Source organism: Dermacentor andersoni, chromosome 1, assembly GCF_023375885.2.
Source record: "Dermacentor andersoni chromosome 1, qqDerAnde1_hic_scaffold, whole genome shotgun sequence".
Classification (NCBI taxonomy): Eukaryota; Metazoa; Arthropoda; class Arachnida; order Ixodida; family Ixodidae; genus Dermacentor; species Dermacentor andersoni.
In genome coordinates this window covers 57,895,686-57,916,729 of record NC_092814.1, presented here as the reverse complement: position 1 = coordinate 57,916,729, position 21,044 = coordinate 57,895,686, and the positions used below count along the sequence as shown (strand labels likewise).

The 21,044-nt window shown below is 44.0% G+C and overlaps 1 protein-coding gene across 1 annotated transcript; it reads left to right on the top strand.

The window, feature by feature from the left end:
- The first annotated feature begins 3,117 nt into the window (after positions 1 to 3,117).
- Positions 3,118 to 4,355, top strand: LOC140215217 (uncharacterized). Its single transcript, XM_072285899.1, has one exon. It carries the CDS (start codon positions 3,396 to 3,398, stop codon positions 4,104 to 4,106), a length of 711 nt encoding a protein of 236 aa, XP_072142000.1. The 5' UTR covers positions 3,118 to 3,395; the 3' UTR covers positions 4,107 to 4,355.
- The last annotated feature ends 16,689 nt before the right edge of the window (positions 4,356 to 21,044 follow it).

Here is a 21,044-nt window from a genome sequence, read left to right as displayed (position 1 = left end):
GGATATGCCGCGCCCGAAGACAGATGGCCGAGTTCCGATGGCGTCAGCCCGCTGCTTTTTTACTCCCACGCCGAAGGGCCAAAGGCCACTGCTATATGGCCGCCGAACGCTCTCCGATCACTTACGGCGAGATACGATTGCGTCAGCATCTTGCGGCGCCGTGGATCTGCATCACCTTGAAACGCGAGGTGAGAAAGAAAGGAACGAGAGCGCAGGGGCATACACATGCACATCGCCGGGGTTCGAGACAAGTTCGAACACTTGCACGAAAAGAACGCTGCGGCCGCGCTATGGGTGCGCTTCCAACCTCGACGCGTGCCGGTCGGCTCTCTCACCGTTTAGAGCGAGAGTCAGCTCAACCATCCATCACCTTTAATGAAGAAATGGGCCTGAATATAAAGGGTGAACGTGCTCCATGCTCTTCCTCCTCAGGGTTTCTCGGTTTTCTGGTTTATATGGCCAAAAAGGACAATTTCGAGGGTATATATAAAGCTGATTTTCTGTCATTCTTCGCTGCTTTCGATCTTGGAATGCGCGTCATTTTCCTTTTGTTTATTTATTCTTTCTTTTATTTTGGGAGGGGGGGTGGGATGGGATTATATTTTCGGAAATATTATTCTTTCTTCGCCTTTAGCAGAGCTACCCTTTAGGTTGTAAGATATGGCGTGAAGAGAAGGGCCAAATACCAAATGGACGAAATACTCGGTCGCTTAAAATTTTAATGATGGAATAGTAATGATGGAAAAGAAAACAGAGAATAGCGTCTTAGCTTGCTAAAAAAAGAACAATTTATTCTTATGTCTTGCTTAAATGACAATTGCAACGAAATTTCGGACCACTTAAAATCCTGGTATCAGATCAGATAGCATACTTATGGTGTTTCAGCGAACACTTTCAAAATTTTTTAATGTTTGCCTGTAGCAGACAGCACAGTTCCAGTTCATAAACTGGTCTACTAGAAGAGGCGGACATTACTTGCACAGAAATTGAAATACATAATTGACTAAATAACAAAACATCACTAATTAAGTTTCTAACTAATTACATTATGGCGCGTACTGCAATTTACAAATTCAAGCCGTGGAGTTCGCAAGGCGGATCCACTTGGAACGAAGGATGACATCAATTTCGACATGTTAATTCCCGAACATTGCAGCGAAATGCATTGGCGTTCCGGTTACTTTCTTGAAAAAACGACGTTTTATGCATTCAAGCACAAAATTAACAGGAACGCCAATGCATTTCTCCGCAAAGTTCGGGAATTATTATCTCCAAACTGGTGTTCTACTGAGAATTCGTTCCAAATGGATCTGCCTTGCGAACTCCACGGCTAGAATTTGTATTTTCAAATTTGGGCCATAATGCAATTAGTTAAAAACCTAATCAGTGAATGTTTGTTAATTAGTCGATTATGCATTTCAATTTTTGTGCAAGTAATGTCCGCCTCATCGAGTACACCCGTTCATAACTAGAACTGTGCTGTCTGCTACAGGTAAACATCAAAAAAATTTTGAAAGTGTTCTCTGAACCCTCTTATATATACTGGGCGTCCCAGCTAACTTTAGTCAGAGTTTAAAAATATGCAAATGTCACGTAGCTGGACAGAACAAAAGTAATATTGTTTGCCGTCGGTTGGAGCTACTAAAACTATACTCAAACCCCCTATATATAAAGCACACTCCGTGCAAGAAATTACGTTGAAAATACGAGTGGGTGCGTCACGGGAAGCTCGAAGAAACTGGCGCTTTCGATGGCGAAATTGGCCGGAAACGGCGCCCTTCCCACTCGCCGGAAGTGAAGCACGAGCCAGAACATGGAAAACCACGGCGCAGCTTTTTAGGCATGGCCTCCGAGATGAGGCGGCTCTCGCGGCTGCTTGCGGTTAGCGTAACTGTCGCGCAAGGACTCCGTGAATGCTATGCAGTGAGTCTATACCTAGGGCAGTAAAAAAATTCTGTTAAAGGACAACCTAGTTCTATTGTAGTTATGTAAATAATTTGTGTCAACGAATTCGTAAAGCTGTTGGTTGTTAAGTAAATTGAAAAAAATAAGATTGTTATATTGTATTGAAACAAGATCACGGGCGTTAAAATGAGGTTCTGACGGAGCAATTTGGATGCATTTGACTGGCGAGGACTGCTACTAATGACACGAATGGCTTGATTTTGTAAATGCTGAACTGATGATAGGTGACAATTGTACGTGTTACCTCAGGCAGCGATTCCATAGTTAATGTGACCATGAATAAAAACAAAGTAAAGTGATAAAAGAGCCTTGTGTGAAAAGAAGGCGCGTGCTTTTATTAGTGCGCCAATGCCAAATACCGTTTATTTTCTTAATATTGTTAATGTGCGAGTCAAATTTGAGGCTAGTGTCCAGGAGAACGTTGTCCGAAAAAGTTTTGGAAAGTAATTAACCCTAAACACTCTTCTCAATCCACTATACCAATCGTTAATAACGGTGAGCTACTCTCACCATCTGAAGCTGCGACTGAATTAAACTCGTTTTTCAGCTCTGTATTCACAAACGAAAATCCAATTACACCTGACCTTACGTTTCCTTCAATTAACTCATCTATGAATGATCTCATAATTACACCAGAGGGAATAGAATCGGCCATCGATCGACTTTCGAATAACTCAGCGCCAGGTCCAGACGGCATCTGCACAAAGATGCTTAAAATGACTAAACCTATAATATCTCCCATATTAGCCGCCCTTTTCCAGCAATCAATAGATACAGGAATTGTACCAGATGACTGGAAGGTCGGTCGTATCACTCCCATTTATAAATCAGGTGACCGATCAGTGCCCTCAAACTATAGACCTATATCCTTGACTAGTATTCCATGTAAATTACTTGAGCATATCATATCTTCCGCAGTTATGAAATATTTATCTGAACATAACTTCTTTTCTAACAATCAACATGGATTTCAGAAAGGACGCTCTTGTGAAACACAGCTTTTTGAACTTATATCTGATCTTCATCAAGCTGTTCACGATTCCATAAAAATCGATGCCATATTTATTGACTTCAAGAAAGCATTCGATAAAGTTCCCCATTCTCGCTTAATGATGAAACTTAGCCGGCTTAACATACACGGTAAAATTATTAATTGGATCTCAAGTTTTCTAACCAATCGCTACCAATTTGTTTCCGTAAATGATCACTTTTCCGCTTTAGCACAAGTTAAATCTGGCGTTCCTCAGGGATCCGTACTTGGCCCAATCCTATTCTTAATTTACATTAATGACATCAGTAACAACCTGACCTCAACAGTTCGATTGTTTGCAGATGACTGCGTTCTTTACAGACAAATTATCACCTCTGAAGACACTAATATTTTACAGGCCGACCTAAACAAAATTTCACTTTGGTGCGAGCAATGGCAAATGGAAATTAATGTTTCTAAAACTAAAACAATGACATTTAGCAGAGCCAGTAACGTTCACTTAAGTTCATATTTTATGAACAGCATATGCATAGAGAATGTGTCTACATTAAAATATTTGGGAGTCCATTTAACTTCTAACCTTACATGGAATGATCACATTGATGAAATAATTTCGAAAGCAAATAAAACACTTGGATTCATTAGGCGAAATTTGTATTTAGCAAATGAGTCAACTAAATTATTAGCTTACACAGCTCTAGTTCGCTCAAAGATTGAATACGCTTCCATAATATGGAATCCAAATCAGACTTACCTAATAAACAAGCTGGAATCTTTACAAAATAAAGCAGCACGCTTCATCACTAAAACATACTCTAGAACATCCAGCATCACGGCTATCAAAGAGTCCCTCCAATTACCGTCTCTAGAAACACGACGACTGTTAGCACTGCTTTCCCACTTCCACAGATTGTATCATACCCCGTCATCCTTTACAGCATCCCATATCAAACCCCCACAAAAAATTTTTCCCCGCCTCGACCATCCCTTCAAAGTGCGTCCCATGTTTGCACGTACGAATCTCCTGCGACAATCACCGCTCTTTTTAGCTATTCATCACTGGAATAAGCTGCCAAAAGAAATTGCTTCTATACGTGATCATGACTCATTTGTTAGTAATTTGAAGCGCAGTTTTACGCATGTTGGGTAAAAGCAGAATTTTATGCCTTTGACGCATTGTAAGTGTATCTACATGCTTTGTACGGAGTGTTGTTATTGTTGTTGTTTTCATCATGTATGCAATTCTCTTTCCTTTTTTTTTTCTCTTTTTATATTTTTTTGTTGTATTCGGTGATCTTTACCACGGTGTTCTGTATTTGTGTTTGAAATTTCCTGTTGTTAACCCCCCCCCCCCTATGTAATGCCCATAAGGGCCTTTAGGGTATCTGAATAAAAAAAAAAAAAAGTCACCGGCTGGAGTTTGATGAGCACCAAGTGTTAACCCTAGTGGAGAATTTAGGACCCTGTGACCACTATTGAATAGCATATATTTAGTTTTCTCGGCATTAATAATTAGGTAATTACTGCGACACCATTCTATAACGTCAGTTAGCGCAGCAGTTAACTTTGATGTTAATGAGATTAACGACGTGTCTGATAATGATAAGGTGGTGTCGTCGGCGTATAAGACGCAGTGAGATGAATCTAAAAGGTCGGGTAGGTCATTAATGTAAATAATAAATAGTAATGGACCGAGAATGGACCCCTGGGGTGCACCAGTAATACCATATGATTCAGAGACGTTCTCATACATTGACCCCGTGGGGTACGTGGTGATGCCGCGAAGCCGTCCGAATTATCGGGCATCCACCTCCGACAAAGTTGTTTGTTCAACCGCTTTCATTGCCATTTTTTTATCATTTCTTTAAATCATTTAGTAAGTACAAGCAGAGTTTTTCAAAAAAGCTTTGAAAGACTCTGGTACAAGCAATTTCCCCTATGTTGTCCTTGGCGTCTGTGTTTGTTGGCTTCTCATATTACGCAATGAAGTGAGACAGCCTATTGTTACAACTGGCTAATAGCTTCTTCTCTATGTTTTTCTTTTTTTGAAAAGGGAAGTGGATTCGTACGCCAATCGAATTATGCAATGACAACTTTTATTACACCACTAAAAATAATTATATTATCAACCGTTTCTCCTATAACCAATGGTTACAAACTGTTCTGAAACATGTTTTGTCTCGGTATTATGGTGAATATTGCGTGCGGCGAAGATGACGAAGACCGCGTGCGATCTGACCGCGAGGCGCTCGGCCACGCTGGAAGCAAGCGCATGACGTGGCTTGTTGGGATGCGTCGGGGCAGTCAATCAGAGAACGCATCACCTGCGCTGTGCACGACGGCGAAGCGGGCTACTGGACCACAACACGGCTGCTCCATACCTTCCCCGAAGAGATTGCTCGCAGCGGGAATCCTTCTGGACAAAGTGGACTACAGCCTGGCGAGGCGGATGATAGAGCAGCAAGCCGACACAACGGGACGCCAAAATTGGCTGCCGAAGGAGGGATTTTCGGGCCGCGGCGACGCGAGTTGCTGCAAGGCGGCCACCATGCTGCGGAACATCCAGGGCAACATTGGGCTCTTCGTCACCTTGGACGACGTCGTGGACGAGGAGAAGATACACCACGCCTATGCTGATGACATATTCCTGCAGCCGCAGCTGTCATCCCAGTCCTCGATCATCGCTGCTCGAGGACCCAGTGCAATGTGGACGCCTCGCACACGAAACCTCTGCGGAGAAGGTGAGCAACGTAATGAAATTTTTATTGCGATAGCACTTATATGGACACTTCAGACGCATTTCTGTTGTCGGCTTCGCCGTCATCGTGATGTCCCGTTTAAATTCCAATGGCGATAACCGTCGCCGCGCGCCGTATGCTGTATGTGCGAGTGAAAACGCGCGAGGGGGATCGACCATCGCCGCTCAATCAGGCGCGCGCAAGGGCGGAAAGCTGGGAGGAAACGCGTGGTCTTCCGTCGCCCGAAATGCCGTGAGGGGATGGGAGAGAGGGAAGGGGGGCGGCGATCTTCGGCGGCAACCTCGTATTTCGCGACTGCGCGCAAGGGGAACCAACGACCGCAGCTCAATAACGGGCGCCAGGGAGGAAAGCGAGGAGACAACGCGGGAGGAAGGGGGGGGGGGGCGGCGTTCTACTCCGACAGCAACTGTGTAGTTTGCGAGGCTACGCGCGGTCGGGCGCGCCCAATCTTGAAAGCGATCTGCAGACGGCTCGCACCTTTTTGCTTGCTGTGTTCTCGACGCTACTTGCGTTGAAGCGATGAACAGCACGAAGGTCACTTCGCTCGCTGCTGCTGCCGCGCTTTCTCACGCAAGCGCTTTTACAGCGACTCTCCGCAGTCATCGAGTGTGAGGTGTTCATGCTTGCCTGTGTGCGCTGACGCCATGCTTTTTAATTGTACTTCGTATAGCTGTCCATTAATTTGCTATCGCAATCGATGCTTCGCCTTTAGAGAGAAACTGCGACATTTTTTTAAGAGCACCTGCGCCAAATGGACGCGACACGGTCAACTAATGAGAACACTTGAGTGACTGAGCCTCTACAGAAAGCAACTTTTAGCTACTCCACAACGTGAGAGACACATGTAGGAATAACATTTAGTCAATCTTGCTTTTACATACTGCCACTTTACGCCACCAGGGCGCAGCTACACATACTTATCTTGTTTTATTAGTATACTGTTCACCGCCTTACAAGCTTTAGCTCAGGCTCAACTCATACGCGACCTATTCAAAAACATGTAAAACGTAAAAACGTTTTTCTGAGATAACTCTTGGACTGATTAAATGAAATTTGTTGCATTTGAAAGAGACAGCTAAATTCTAGTGACTGTTTGAAACGAAAATTCGATTTACGGCCTGAAGTTTGTGAAAAGAATTATCCGAAATTCGAAAGTTCAAAAAAATAGACGCACGAAGTTCAGTAAAGAATAGCTCTGCATCAAAAACAGATATCGTGGTTCTGTAAGCGGCATCCATTAGATCATTCAAAGCGGACAAATTCGATATGTCAATTTGTCTTACGTGTATTTGTGACGTTGTGTTTAAGGGTATTGCAAAAGCTGTATTTTCAGATTGCTTCATTTTTCAGATTCATGTTTGACATTCCAATTTTGTCCGCTTTAGATATACTATCAGATGCAATTCACAGAATTGTGATATCGTTTTCACTTACTGAGTTACAGGGTTGTAAACTTGATAACTTCGAGTCCTGAAAATTTTCGATTTTTGCCAGTTTTTAATAAAACATTTACGACCTAAATCGAAAATTCGAAACGAACAGTTACTAGATTTTAAGTTTTGTTTTTATATGCAGAAACCTCGTCAAATTTGGTGCAGTGGTTGCCGAAATAAACGAGTTGTTCTTTTACATGTATTTAGATAGTAGCACCCGACCTAAAGCTTCCTTTTAAGCATATAGTTTCAGTGGCGCTAGCGATAATTAATATACCTATGCAGAAACTCCTGGAACGAGTCCGACATCCCTGCTCCAACAAGCGTCCTTCTTGATGCTGTGTCAAGCCATCGACACCGTGCCTTGGACATCGGCGACTGCCGTGAAGCAGACCCCACTGTATGTCGAAGTGTACCTGTCGAAAGAACGCAGAGGCTTTATTTTATAATGCACGAAATATCGTCATCAGTTCACAGAAGGCTGGTTTTTGTATCGATCTCCACTTGCATCTTTGCTACGTCAGCATAGGCCACCCCATGCCTGAAAATTTTCTAGAACTCATCCCTATATCTAATGCTCTACTCACCTTGTCACCAATAATCTTCTGGCGTAAACGTGCCGGCCATGAGATAATTGGCAAGAAGGTATTTTTGTGCAGTGACCTTTTTGAAGCGATCAGCCTTGCAACAGAACAACACTTGTACGCGTTAAGTTTGCCCAAAAGGTAACGATTGCTTCTGACTTGATCAACGTATGCATCGGACCTGCCATGGTTGCTACAGTGGCTACGGTGTTAGCCTACTGAGCACGAGGTCGCGGGATCGAATCCCGGCCATGGCGGCCGCATTTAGATGTGGGCTAAATGCGATAACACCCTTGTACTTAGGTTTAGATGCACGTTAAAAAACCCCAGGTGGTCCAGGTTATTTCGGAGTCCCCGTCTACGGCATTCCTCATGATCAAATCGTGGTTCTTGCATGTAAAACTCCATGATTTGAATTTTTTTAATTAATATACATCGGCCGAACAGGTCACTGTGCTAATCCAAGTACAGTGAGTATTAATGGGAAGAAAATAAAAAGGATCGTACCTGTCACGTGTCGTGCGCTGCACCAAACGCATTCAACATAGAAAAGCGTGAAGCAAGCAGGTGAACTCTGAAACTGATATACATTTTATTCTCTAAGGAATACGTTCTTTTTTTGTAATGATTTATATCAGAAAGCTTACATTTAGCAGTGTGCAACAATCATAGATGTGATCAAAGGTTCCTTCCCTTGCAGCAAACTCCCTAACTTGGGAAAGTCGGTCAGTCACAATCACTTCAATCACCATTCCATTTGCCTCAAAAATGCTGAGAGACCTTTTGAGGCCTTCGAGCTCCATGTTGCTGCTGCCCTTCGTTTCGTTAGACTGAAAAATTAGGAGAAAGCAGTGGATGACTGCTCCCCTTCACGTCTGCGGACTGTCGAATGAAAAAATACTTATTTTTTTACAAGACGGTTTAAATTGCGATAAACATTTCATCCAGAAATATGTAATTTCCCACACCAGATGATTCAGTTTGGGGCAAAATGTACCCACCTGCACAGTTTCCACATGCAGGACCTTGTTGTGGTCAATGGCGATAGTGAATATGTACCATACTTGGCAGAGTGACTCGGCGAATCAGCTGTTCCATCCCCAGCAACACGCAGTGACTTCTCAGCGAGTTCTTCAAAAAGCAGGTTTTGATGCTTAGTCCAGAGCTGTGGAAGAAGAATACAATTACAGTGCAAATACTCTTATGTGAAATAATTTTAACTGCCTTCACTGCAAACTTAGTAATCGTGTCACATACCTTAGTGATTTCTAGAATCAGAAGATATGTCTGTACAGCATGGTGGTAACGATAGGTAGGGCACCCTATATTGCTGTACTTCTCGGGGCTCTGAGAAATCAGGAAACATTGCACCCTAAGTATAGGGCTGCTGCGGGAAGTAACACATTTGCAGCTGGTTTCCTCTGAATTAGCAGCTCGTTTGTTTAAGTATAAAATGCAGGTTCTTGCACATCCTTTCAACTCGCAGCATTGTGCTTCTTATTCCTTTGTCAACAGCTGAGCACACTTGTCCACACACTGGGCATGGTAATAGCAGCTGGTCCACTAAGGATTCAAATACAATAAATATTCGCTCCTCATGGAGGGACGGTGCTGTCTGGTCTACATCCTCTCTGACATTTACATAGGCTAGGTCAGTACTGTAGTGTAGTACTGCAAACCCTCTTTCACATAACTGAGACCACTAATGTCAGATAATGCATAGGAAGAATCAATGTTCCTGCCCTGTATGTCATTTCTAGATTCGATGTGACAAGAGTCAGATGTGGGTTCAAGGCACACTGGTGACGACGCTCGCGGCCTCTCAAAGCAGTAGGTCTGGACAGCACGAGACTGCATACTGACTTGTGTCTCCATTACTACAAAGAGTGATGTATGAATTTATGATACGCAGAAAATTTTCTGGAGTAATGAAATGTTTACTTGTGATGACATAACCGAAACATAGTGAACTATATATGCAGTGAGAAAACACCCGCCGTGGTTGCTCAGTGGCTATGGTGTTGGGCTGCTGAGCGCGAGGTCGCGGGATCGAATCCCGGCCACGGCGGCCGCATTTCGATGGGGGCGAAATGCGAAAACACCCGTGTACTTAGATTTAGTTGCACGTTAAAGAACCCCAGGCGGTCGAAATTTCCGGAGTCCTCCACTACGGCGTGCCTCATAATCAGAAAGTGGTTTTGGCACGTAAAACCCCATAATTAAATTAAATTAATTATGCAGTGAAATGTACCACGGCAAGTCAAACAAGCTACAAACTCATCCTGGACAAACACAAATCTTCACCCCGACTTCTGTAGATGACCGTTGTCTGAACTACTGCATCTGCTTGACGTTTGAGGTGTGGCGCCTCAGTGTCTCCAGCCTTTTTGGCATAACCTAAACTGGCACGTTCAATTATTTCTGATTCTGGCTCTTTCTCTTGATGCGCTCTTAGAATTCCAGCGTGGGGTAGGATCTCCACGCCCTTCATTTTGAGCTAAAAGACATCAAGAAGAAGAACAATGCGCACAAGTGTAAAATGCACATAAAATTGTGCTAATTACTGCTGCTGAGACTTACCGGACTCAGCAGATTGGGGACTTTCCATGTGCCGAGAGACTGTGACATACTCTGCCTCTTGCTGGTCCTCAAAAAAATAAAAAATAAAAGGAAGACACTTTATTGAGACTAAAGTGTGAAACGGAGGAAGCCTGACACCATTGCGAATGGCGATTTGTTGCGTCGGAAACACCACGGAGGCACACAACTCGTACACTGTTATGTCAATGTTTGTTTGTTTATTAAATGCCTGCAAAGTCGTTCTGGACGAAGTGACTGTTAAAGTGGTTTGCGGCCACCTGGAACTATTGCAGCGCCATTTGTGGATCAGGAGGAGACGCGTCTTCCATGTCGGTGTCGGGGTGTAGTTGGCCATCCTCATCATCCACTTCGCTCGCTCGACTTGTACTTGCTCGGCTTGCCGCGGCAAGATGGCGGTCACGGCGCTTCCGAGCTTCATTTGCCTTGGTACCCGGAGATGCAGCGAGTCGCGTCAAACGCATTGCCTCTCTTGCGTTGGAGCGTCGCGTCCCTGGACTCTGTGGTGTCGGACGCGCCTCGCCGCCCTGATGGATGCGACGTATACGCTCAGCCTCTCTTGAGCGCCGCTTGCGTTCAGCGGCTGCCGCACGTCGCGTGTTGAGACACAGGTTTGGTGAGACGAGGTATCCTTCCCACACGATAGCGCAAACTGCCGCCACCGCCGCCGCCACACCACACCCAAGCAGACGGTAGTCACGCGCGCCTAGCGACAGTGAGGTCAGGACACGCAGCGCCCAATCGGGAGGCCACCTCAAACGCCTGACGACAGTGACGTAAGGGCGCAACGTCGAACACACGGCCGCCACGCGTGCCGATGTGATTGGTCATCCCGTGCGGCGCCGAACTACCCCGACACCTGCACTTGACAGTACGTCACGCGCGCGAGCCAATCAGGAGGCGCACACCTGCGCCTAGCGACAATTACGTCACGACACAGAGGAGACCTATCAGGAGGTCGGAAAGCTGTGACAGTTTCTGCTAACGGCAGATGACCTTGAAAATGAGCCATTAAAGGCTTCCGCCTTAATATGGATCTCTAAGGATTTGCTGACAGGGTGTTCTTCCTGTGCGGTATCTCACCTTTTTCCTCCATTAGGAGACAGCTGTGATTGGGTAGCGCCTAGCGCTGCGTCTACTTCTTCATGCATATAAAACCCCGCTTTAAAGGGCGCGTGTGATGAACCGACAGTGGCTAAATCGGCGACCGGGCTGGTCAATTTACTCGGAGGTAGGTGGTTCGAATCCGCCGCGCGACAAGCAAGCTATTTTTTTCATTCCGCCTAATTATATCATTTGTCCTAATTAATAAAACAGCTTCTCAAATATTATAATTAGACGAGAAGTGTCAATGAGAAAATTGTAGAGCGACATGAAAAACTCCTGATCCAGCTTTCTTTTGCCCAATACGTGCTACATAATAGTTTTTTTCTGAGCGTGAAAGCAGCCTGAAAATGCACGCAATATTGCCGCGGGACTAGCCGCTCGAGTCACTTTGCGTGCATTCGCGGGCTTTTTTCAGGCTCGGAAAAACGCTTTTATGTAAGACATATTCAGCAACAGAAAGCTACATCGGGAACTTCGCTCTACAATTTTCTCATTGACACTTCTCATCAAATTATAATATTTGAGAAGTTGATTAATAAAAAAAAACTGATTATCTAATTAGGTGGAATGAAAGAAATAGTTTGAGTATCTCCAAGCGACGGCAAACAAAATTACGTTTGTTCTGTCGAGCTACGAGATATCTGCATATTTTTAAACTCTGGCTAAAGTTAGCTGGGACACCCTATATATAGAGCACGCTACGTGCAAGAAATTACGTTGAAAATACTTGCGGGTGCGTCACGGGAAGCTCGAAGGAACTGGCGCTTTCGATGGCAAAATTGGCCGGAAACGGCGCCCTTCCCGCTCGCCGGAAGTGAAGCACGAGCCAGAACATGGAAAACCACGGCGCAGCTTTTTAGGCATGGCCTCCGAGATGAGGCAGCGCTCGCGGCTGCCTGCGGTTAGCGTAACTGTCGCGCAAGGACTCCGTGAATGCTATACAGTGAGTCTATACCTAGGGCGGTAAGAACCTCGGAGGCCCGAGGTGCTGGGATTTAAGTCACATCCGCTAAACAGCAGATGCACGCCTCGGCTGATTAAGTGCTACTTAAATGCTGCTAATCATTAAAAAAAAAAAGACGGACAGTTACCAGCACTGCTGCTTCGGAATGATCGGTTCAGTCGCATCTATATACTGTTCAGGCCGAAGCATAACCAAATTAACGAAACATAAATTTTGTTGCAGTTGGTCTTTAAAAGGACCCTGAATCATCGCTTCCTAAATGATAAAAGCAGTGGAAACACTCAGAGACCGATGATCCGTTAAAGGCATACAACCACGAAAGACGAACTCGATAAGTGTCCCGTAAACAGTACGTTGCACATTGGCATGAGCGTGTTCAGTTTTTCTATGGTTATATCTGTTTTTCTTTCTAGAATAAATATCGCCGACATCTAGCGGTGTTTCGTTTAGCATTTATAATATTGTAAATGTGTTAACTAGTCACCAGCGTTTGAGCGGAGGTAACAGAAACGGCAGCGACGGTGGCTTTGATTAATGCCGTTCCGGACCTGCGGTCACGGCAACAAGTCCTCCGGAAAATCGGACGGCGAAGGGTTCTTGCGTCCGAAATTTCAGATCAAATCAAATCAAGCTTATTCATCACAAAAAAAGGAAATCGTTGCATTTTATGTTTTACAGACGAGCGTCCCAAAGTCGAAGACTGTAACCGGGACCCTCGGTGGGTAATTATAAGAAAAAAAATTGCATAGGTGACAGAACAGAAATAATATTTACAAAGTGTACACTGAGCGAAACAAAGAGGTGAAGTGCAAATATAGAAGCGTGATTAGGACTACAATGTACAGTATTTCTATGAAAAGATGAAAACAATATCGGCGTACAACAGAACCTTTATATTATGTAAAGAAGGAACAGAACGAAATAAAGAATATAATCGGCAGACCCAAACGAAAATAAAGTAAAAATATCAGTGCGCTAAAAAATATACATATAGTAAATTTCAACAGACATAAAAAGAAGCATTTATAAACAAAACAACTAAAGGGCAACGGCAAGCATGTGAATAGCGAACCATTGGAAAAACAGCGTAAGAAAAAATAAAGAAAACATTTGGAACCATAATTGCGTCAATGCGTCAAAAGAAAATCTTTAAGGGATTTTTTGAAGGCATAGAATGAATTGAGTGATTTTATGTTTGATGGTAAGCGATTCCATCAAGATATGCCACCGAAAGATAACGTTTGTTTACGATAATTCGTACCAACACGAGTCAGTAAAAAAATTTCTGGTTAAGGACAACCTAGTTCTATTGTAGTTATGTAAATCATTTGCGTCAACGAATTCGTAAAGCAATTGGTTGTTAAGTAACTTGAAAAAATAAGATCGTTAAATTGTACTGAAACAAGTTCACGGTCGTTAAAATGAGGTTTTGACGGAGCAAATTGGATGCAGTTAACTGGCGAGGACTGCTACTAATGATACGAATGGCTTGATTTTGTAAATGCTGAACTGATGATGGGTGACAATTGTACGTGTTACCTCAGGCAGCGATTTCATAGTTAATGTGACTATGAATAAAAACAAAGTAAAGTGATAAAAGGGCCTTGTGTGAAAAGAAGGCGCGTGCTTTTATTAGTGCGCCAATGCCAAATGCCGTTTTACTTTTCTAAATATTGTTAATGTGCGAGTCAAATCTGAGGCTAGTGTCCAGGAGAACATTGAGGAATAGAACCAAGTCACCGGCTGGAATTTGATGAGCACCAAGTGTTAACGCTAGTGGAGAAGTTAGGACCCTGTGACCACTATTGAATATTGTATATTTAGTTTTCTCGGGATTAATAATTAGGTAATTACTGCGACACCATTCTATAACGTCAGTTAGCGCAGCAGTAAACTTTGAAGTTAATGAGATTAACGACGTGTCTGATAATGATAAGGTGGTGTCGTCGGCGTATAAAACGCAGTGAAATGAGTGTAAAAGGTCGTGTAGGTCATTAATGTAAATAATAAATAGTAATGGACCGAAAATGGACCCCTGGGGTGCACCTAAGTTAGTTATTTTAGCTTGAGAAAGGCGACCCGCTAGAGAAACCACGTACTGCTTATCCAACAAATAGCTTTTTAATAGAGTTTGGACGGGACCAGTAATGCCATATGATTCAGAGACGTTCTCATACATTGACCCTGTGGGGTACGTGGTGATGCCGCGAAGCCGTCCGAATTATCGGGCATCCAGAAAATCGGTCGTTGACTGTACACTGGCAACTCCTGCAGCCGACGATACGGCGTCAAAGACGATTGGTTGCGATTCCTCTCTGTTACTCGAGCCAGCATTACCGCGGCTTTCGTTAAATTTCAATAAAATTACAGCCAGTTTTCGCTGAAAGAAGCACAAATTCCCTGAGTTTTTCTGGGTATTTCCAGAATACTCACAATCCCTGAGAATTCCCGGTTTTCCCGGTTGGTAGACACCCTGCTCTCTCTCTTCCTATATATATATATATATATATGTGTGTGTGTGTGTGTGTGTGTGTGTGTGTGTGTGTGTGTGTGTGTGTGTGTGTGTGTGTGTGTGTGTGTGTATTGTGATGCCACAGTAAGGGGCCGACCTTGATTGAGCCTGAGAGACGCAGCGAAAGACCCTCGGCCCAGTGCACTTTGATGATGCGACTACCCGCACGATGCAGAGGAGGAGCACACACATGATGATGATAATGTACAGATGATGACGAAGTGCACAGTAAATACCCACAATACATATATATATATATATATATATATATATATATATATATATATATACAAAAGCTGCACAAAAAGTGCCGCGTATATGCTGTTCCAAGTCGCAGGCGGTGCTGTAACGTCTCAAATTTTCTCTTATCTGTCAGCTTTGGTGGAACTGACAATTTTATACATGGGTCTATAAAAAAAAATAACTCGGAACCTTTAGACTGTTGATCAAACCGGGTACTTTCGGTGAGACGACCGGATAACTGTCTCAGGAGCAAGAGGACAAGAGGTTTAATGTTTCTTCGTTATTGTGCAGTCGATTCTTAGCTGCATCCTCTCAAGTGTTTCCAGGAATATTGCAGTGGCCTTGTATTCACTGAAACGCTATAACGAGATTCTTCGCACCTGCTTTTGTGAGCTCTTTGAGTGTTTCGTACAATAAATATGTACTCAACAAATTTTCGCCTATGCTTTTTAGTGAGACGAGTGCGGCTTGCGAATCACTAAAAATTACGCATTTTTCCGCATCATTGACCGATGCTAGAAGCGCAACGCGATATTATTGGAAACAGTTCAGTGACGGTGGAAGATGTCGCCCGGGATAACTTACATGTTTGTTGTAATACCAAATGCAGTATGGCGAATGCTGATAAACAGTAATTATTACGGCAAGTTCTGTCTGTATACACGTGGATTTACTGAGGATATAAGGAGTACATCTGGTATAGTGCCAGTTGTTGCGCGGCTATCACGAACATGCCTCTCTTGCTATTATTCTCTCAAACGATAGTTCAATTTGGGGTGATGTCAGCATCCAAGGAGGACAAGTAATTGGTGTAATCGATGGTGCATATCTCGAAAATGATGCGCATCTGAGAATGATGAAACAGGAACCTACCCAGCTATCGCTAAGTGCTGGAATGAGGGTTTGAGTGCTCCGTATTAATAGCGACATATAGCTATTACACAATGTAATTAACGAACAGAAAGCTGTGCAACCGAGGGGCCCGATTTTTATTAATCATATCATGAGAAGCCAACTAAGAAAGACGCCAAGGACAACATAGGGGAAATTACTTATACTTATCAATTGAATTAAAGAAATGATAAAAAATAGATTATTGAATTAATTAGTAACTAGAGCAAATCATTAGATTAATTAATTAATGTAGTAAAAACATAAATACCTGAGAAAGTAGATGGGGAAATGGCGACGCGGTAGCTCGTTTGGTTAGAGCATCTCATGCGTAATGCGAAGACGTGGGATCGTTCCCCACCTGCGGCAAAGTTGTTTGCTTCATCCGCTTTCATTGCCATTTATTTATCATTCCTCTAATTCAATTAGTAAGTACAAGTAATTTTAGCTATGCTGTCCTTGGCGCCTTTGTTTGTTGGCTTCTCAAATTACACAATGTAGTGAGACAGCATATTGCCACCCGCAACTACCTAATATTTTCTTCTCTAGGTATTTCTTTTTTTGAAAAGGGAAGTGGGTTCGCATGCCAATCGAATGATGCAATGACAAGCTTTATTGTACTACTAAAAATAATTATATTATAAACCATTTCCCTCATATCAAGTGGTTACAAACTGTTCTGAAACATGTTTTGTCTCGGTATAACCGCGAATATTGCGTGGGGCGAAGATGACGAAGACCGCGTGCGATCTGACCGCGAGGCGCTCGCACACGCTGGAAGCAAGCGTATGACGTGGCTCGTTGGGATACGTCTGGGCACTCAATCAGAGAACGCATCACCTGCACTGTGCACGACGGCGAAGCGGGCTACTGGACCACAACACGGCTGCTCCATACCTTCCCCGGAGAGACTGTTCGCAGCGGGAATCCTTCTGGACAAAGTGGACTACAGCATGGCGAGGCGGATGGCAGAGCAGCAAGCCGACACAACGGGACGCCAAATTTGGCTGCCGAAGGAGGGATTTTCGGGCCGTGGCGACGCGACTTGCTGCAAAGCGGCCACCATGCTGCGGAACATCCAGGGCAACATTGGGCTGTTCGGCACCTTGCACGACAGCGCGGACGGGGAGCACGGACACCACGCCTATGCTGATGACATCTTCCTGCAGCCGCAGCTGTCATCCCTGTCCTCATCGCTGTTCGAGGACCCAGTGCAATGTGCGCGCCTCGCACAAGAAACCTCTGTGGAGAAGGTGAGCAACGCAATGAAATTTTTATTGCGATAGCACTTATATGGACACTTCAGACGCATTTCTGTTGTCGGCTTCGCCGTCGTCGTGATGTCCCGTTTAAATTCCAATGGCGATAACCGTCGACGCGCGCCGTATGCTGTATGTGCGAGTGAAAACGCGCGAGGGCGATCGACCATCGCCGCTCAATCAGGCGCGCGCAAGGGCGGAAAGCTGGGAGGAAACGCGTGGTCTTCCGTCGCCCGAAATGCCGTGAGGGGATGGGAGAGAGGGAAGGGGGGCGGCGATCTTCGGCGGCAACCTCGTATTTCGCGACTGCGCGCAAGGGGAACCAACGACCGCAGCCCAGTAACGGGCGCCAGGGAGGAAAGCGAGGAGACAACGCGGGAGGAAGGGGGGGGGGGGGGGGGCGGCGTTCTACTCCGACAGCAACTGTGTAGTTTGCGAGGCTACGCGCGGTCGGGCGCGCCCAATCTTGAAAGCGATCTGCAGACGGCTCGCACCTTTTTGCTTGCTGTGTTCTCGACGCTACTTGCGTTGAAGCGATGAACAGCACGAAGGTCACTTCGCTCGCTGCTGCTGCCGCGCTTTCTCACGCAAGCGCTTTTACAGCGACTCTCCGCAGTCATCGAGTGTGAGGTGTTCATGCTTGCCTGTGTGCGCTGACGCCATGCTTGTTAATTTGCTTAATAAGCGAATGTTTCCAAGTTTATACAGTCGATAAAACTAGTATCTGTACTTCGTATAGCTGTCCATTAATTTGCTATCGCAATCGATGCTTCGCCTTTAGAGAGAAACTTGCGACATTTTTTTAAGAGCACCTGCGCCAAATGGACGCGACACGGTCAACTAATGAGAACACTTGAGTGACTGAACCTCTACAGAAAGCAACTGTTAGCTACTCCACAACGTGAGGGACACATGTAGGAATAACATTTAGTCAATCTTGCTTTTACATACTGCCACTTTACGCCACCAGGGCGCAGCTACACATACTTATCTTCTTTTATTAGTATACTGTTCACCGCCTTACAAGCTTTAGCTCAGGCTCAACTCATACGCGACCTATTCAAATACATGTAAAACGTAAAAACGTTTTTCTGAGATAACTCTTGGACTGATTTAAATGAAATTTTTTGCATTTGAAAGAGACAGTTAAATTCTAGTCACTGTTTGAAACGGAAATTCGATTTAGGGCCTGAAGTTTGTGAAAAGAATTATCCGAAATTCGAAAGTTCAAAAAAAAAAAAAAAGATATAGACGCACGAAGTACAGTAAAGAATAGCTCTGCATCAAAAACAGATATCGTGGTTCTGTAAGCGGCATCCATTAGATAATTCAAAGCGGACCAATTCGATATGTCAATTTGTCTTACGTGTATTTGTGACGTTGTGTTTAAGGGTATTGCAAAAGCTGTATTTTCAGATTGCTTCATTTTTCAGATTCATGTTTGATATTCCAATTTTGTCCGCTTTAGATATACTATCAGATGCAATTCACAGAATTGTGATATCATTTTCACTTACTGAGTTACAGGGTTGTAAACTTGATAACTTCGTGTTCTGAAAATTTTCGATTTTTGCCAGTTTTTAATAAAACATTTACGACCTAAATCGAACATTCGAAACGAACAGTTACTAGATCTTAAGTTTTGTTTTTAAATGCAGAAACCTCGTCAAATTTGGTGCAGTGTTTGCCGAAATAAACGAGTTCTTCTTTTACATGTATTTAGATTGTAGCACACGATCTAAAGCTTCCTTTTAAGCATATAGTTTCAGTGGCGCTAGCGATAATTAATATACCTATGCAGAAACTCCTGGAACGAGTCCGACATCCCTGCTCCAACAAGCGTCCTTCTTGATGCTGTGTCAAGCCATCGACACCGTGCCTTGGACATCGGCGACTGCCGTGAAGCAGACCGTCGAAACAAGGAAGAGTCTACAATGAATTTTAATTTCACTGGCAGCGCTGGCACATGCTACAAGACTTTGAACACAGTGCCCCAGCAAGTCAGAACAATGGTGCAACGAACGATAATTTAGAAATATCTTAATTTTTCTGCCATTCGCTTGAGCTAGAATAAAACTGACGTTTTGCAAAATGTTTGCTCTTTTAATTACTCTTTTATGCACCAAATTAATAATTCTGTAATGAAAACTATGTCGTACCATTAATTGGTATATTTAATAAAACCAGATGTAGGCGTCCTGTCTGTCTTATTATCTAATATAGTTTTAGCATGTGACCTTGTACATTAATAACAAACCCCCACTGTACAGTGTCGAACTATACCTGTCGAAAGAACGCAGAGGCTTTATATTTTAATGCACGAAATATCGTCATCAGTTCACAGAAGGCTGGTTTTTGTATCGATCTGCACTTGCATCTTTGCTACGTCGGCATAGGCCACCCTATGCCTGAAGATTTTCTAACACTCATCAGCATATCGAATTCTCTACTCACCTTGTCACCAATAATCTTCTGGCGTAAACGTGCTGGCCAAGAGATAATTGGCAAGAAGGTATTTTTGTGCAGTGGCCTTTTTGAAGCGATCAGCCTTGCAACAGAACAACACTTGTACGCCTTAGAGTTGCCCAAAAGTAACGATTGCTTCTGACTTGTTCAACGTATGCACCGGACCTGCCATAGTTGCAACAGTGGCTACGATGTTAGCCTGCTTAGCACGAGGTCGCGGGATGGAATCCCGGACACGCCGGCCGCATTTAGATCGGGGTGAAATGCGATAACACCCTTGTACTTAGGTTTAGATGCACGTTAAAAAACCCCAGGTGGTCCAGGTTATTTCGGAGTCCCCGTCTACGGCATTCCTTATAGTCAGATCGTGGTTATTGCACGTAAAACTACATGATTTGAATTTATTTAATATGCATCGGGCGAACAGGTCACTGTGCTAATCCAAGTATCATCATCATCATCATCATCATCATCATCATCAGCCTGGTTATGCCCACTGGAGGGCAAAGGCCTCTCCCATACTTCTCCAACTACCCCGGTCATGTACTAATTGTGGCCATGTTGTCCCAGCAAACTTCTTAATCTCATCCGCCCACCTAACTTTCTGCCACCCTCTGCTACGCTTTCCTTCCCTTGGAATCCATTCCGTAACTCTTAATGACCATCGGTTATCTTCCCTCCTCATTACGTGTCCTGCCCATGCCCATTTCTTTTTCTTGATTTCAACTGATATCATTTACTCGCGTTTGTTCCCTCACCCAATCTGCGCTTTTTTTATCCCTTAACGTTATACCAATCATTATTCTTTCCATAGCTCGTTGCGTCGTCCTCAATTTAAGCAGAACCCTTTTCGTAAGCCTCCAGGTTTCTGCCCCGTACGAATCCAAGTATAGTGAGTATTAATGGGAAGAAAATAAAAAGGATCGTACCTGTCACGTGGTCGTGCGCTGCACCAAACGCATTCAACATAGAAAAGCGTGAAACAAGCAGGTGAACTCTGAAACTGATATACATTTATATCAGAAAGCTTCTGATTTCTGATATTCTGATTTATATCAGAAAGCTTACATTTAGCAGCGTGCCAACAATCATAGATGTGATCAAAGGTTCCTTCCCTTGCAGCAAACTACTTAACTTGGGAACGTCGGTCAGTCACAATCACTTCAATCCCCATTCCATTCGCATCAAAAATGCTGAGAGACCTTTTGAGGCCCTCGAGCTCCATGTTGCGGCTGCCCTTCGTCTCGTTAGACTGAAAAATTAGGAGAAAAC

What these genes read in the sequence shown, in the direction of transcription:
- LOC140215217 (XM_072285899.1), top strand. Translation starts at nt 3,396, where the DNA reads ATGGAAATTAATGTTTCTAAAACTAAAACAATGACATTTAGCAGAGCC.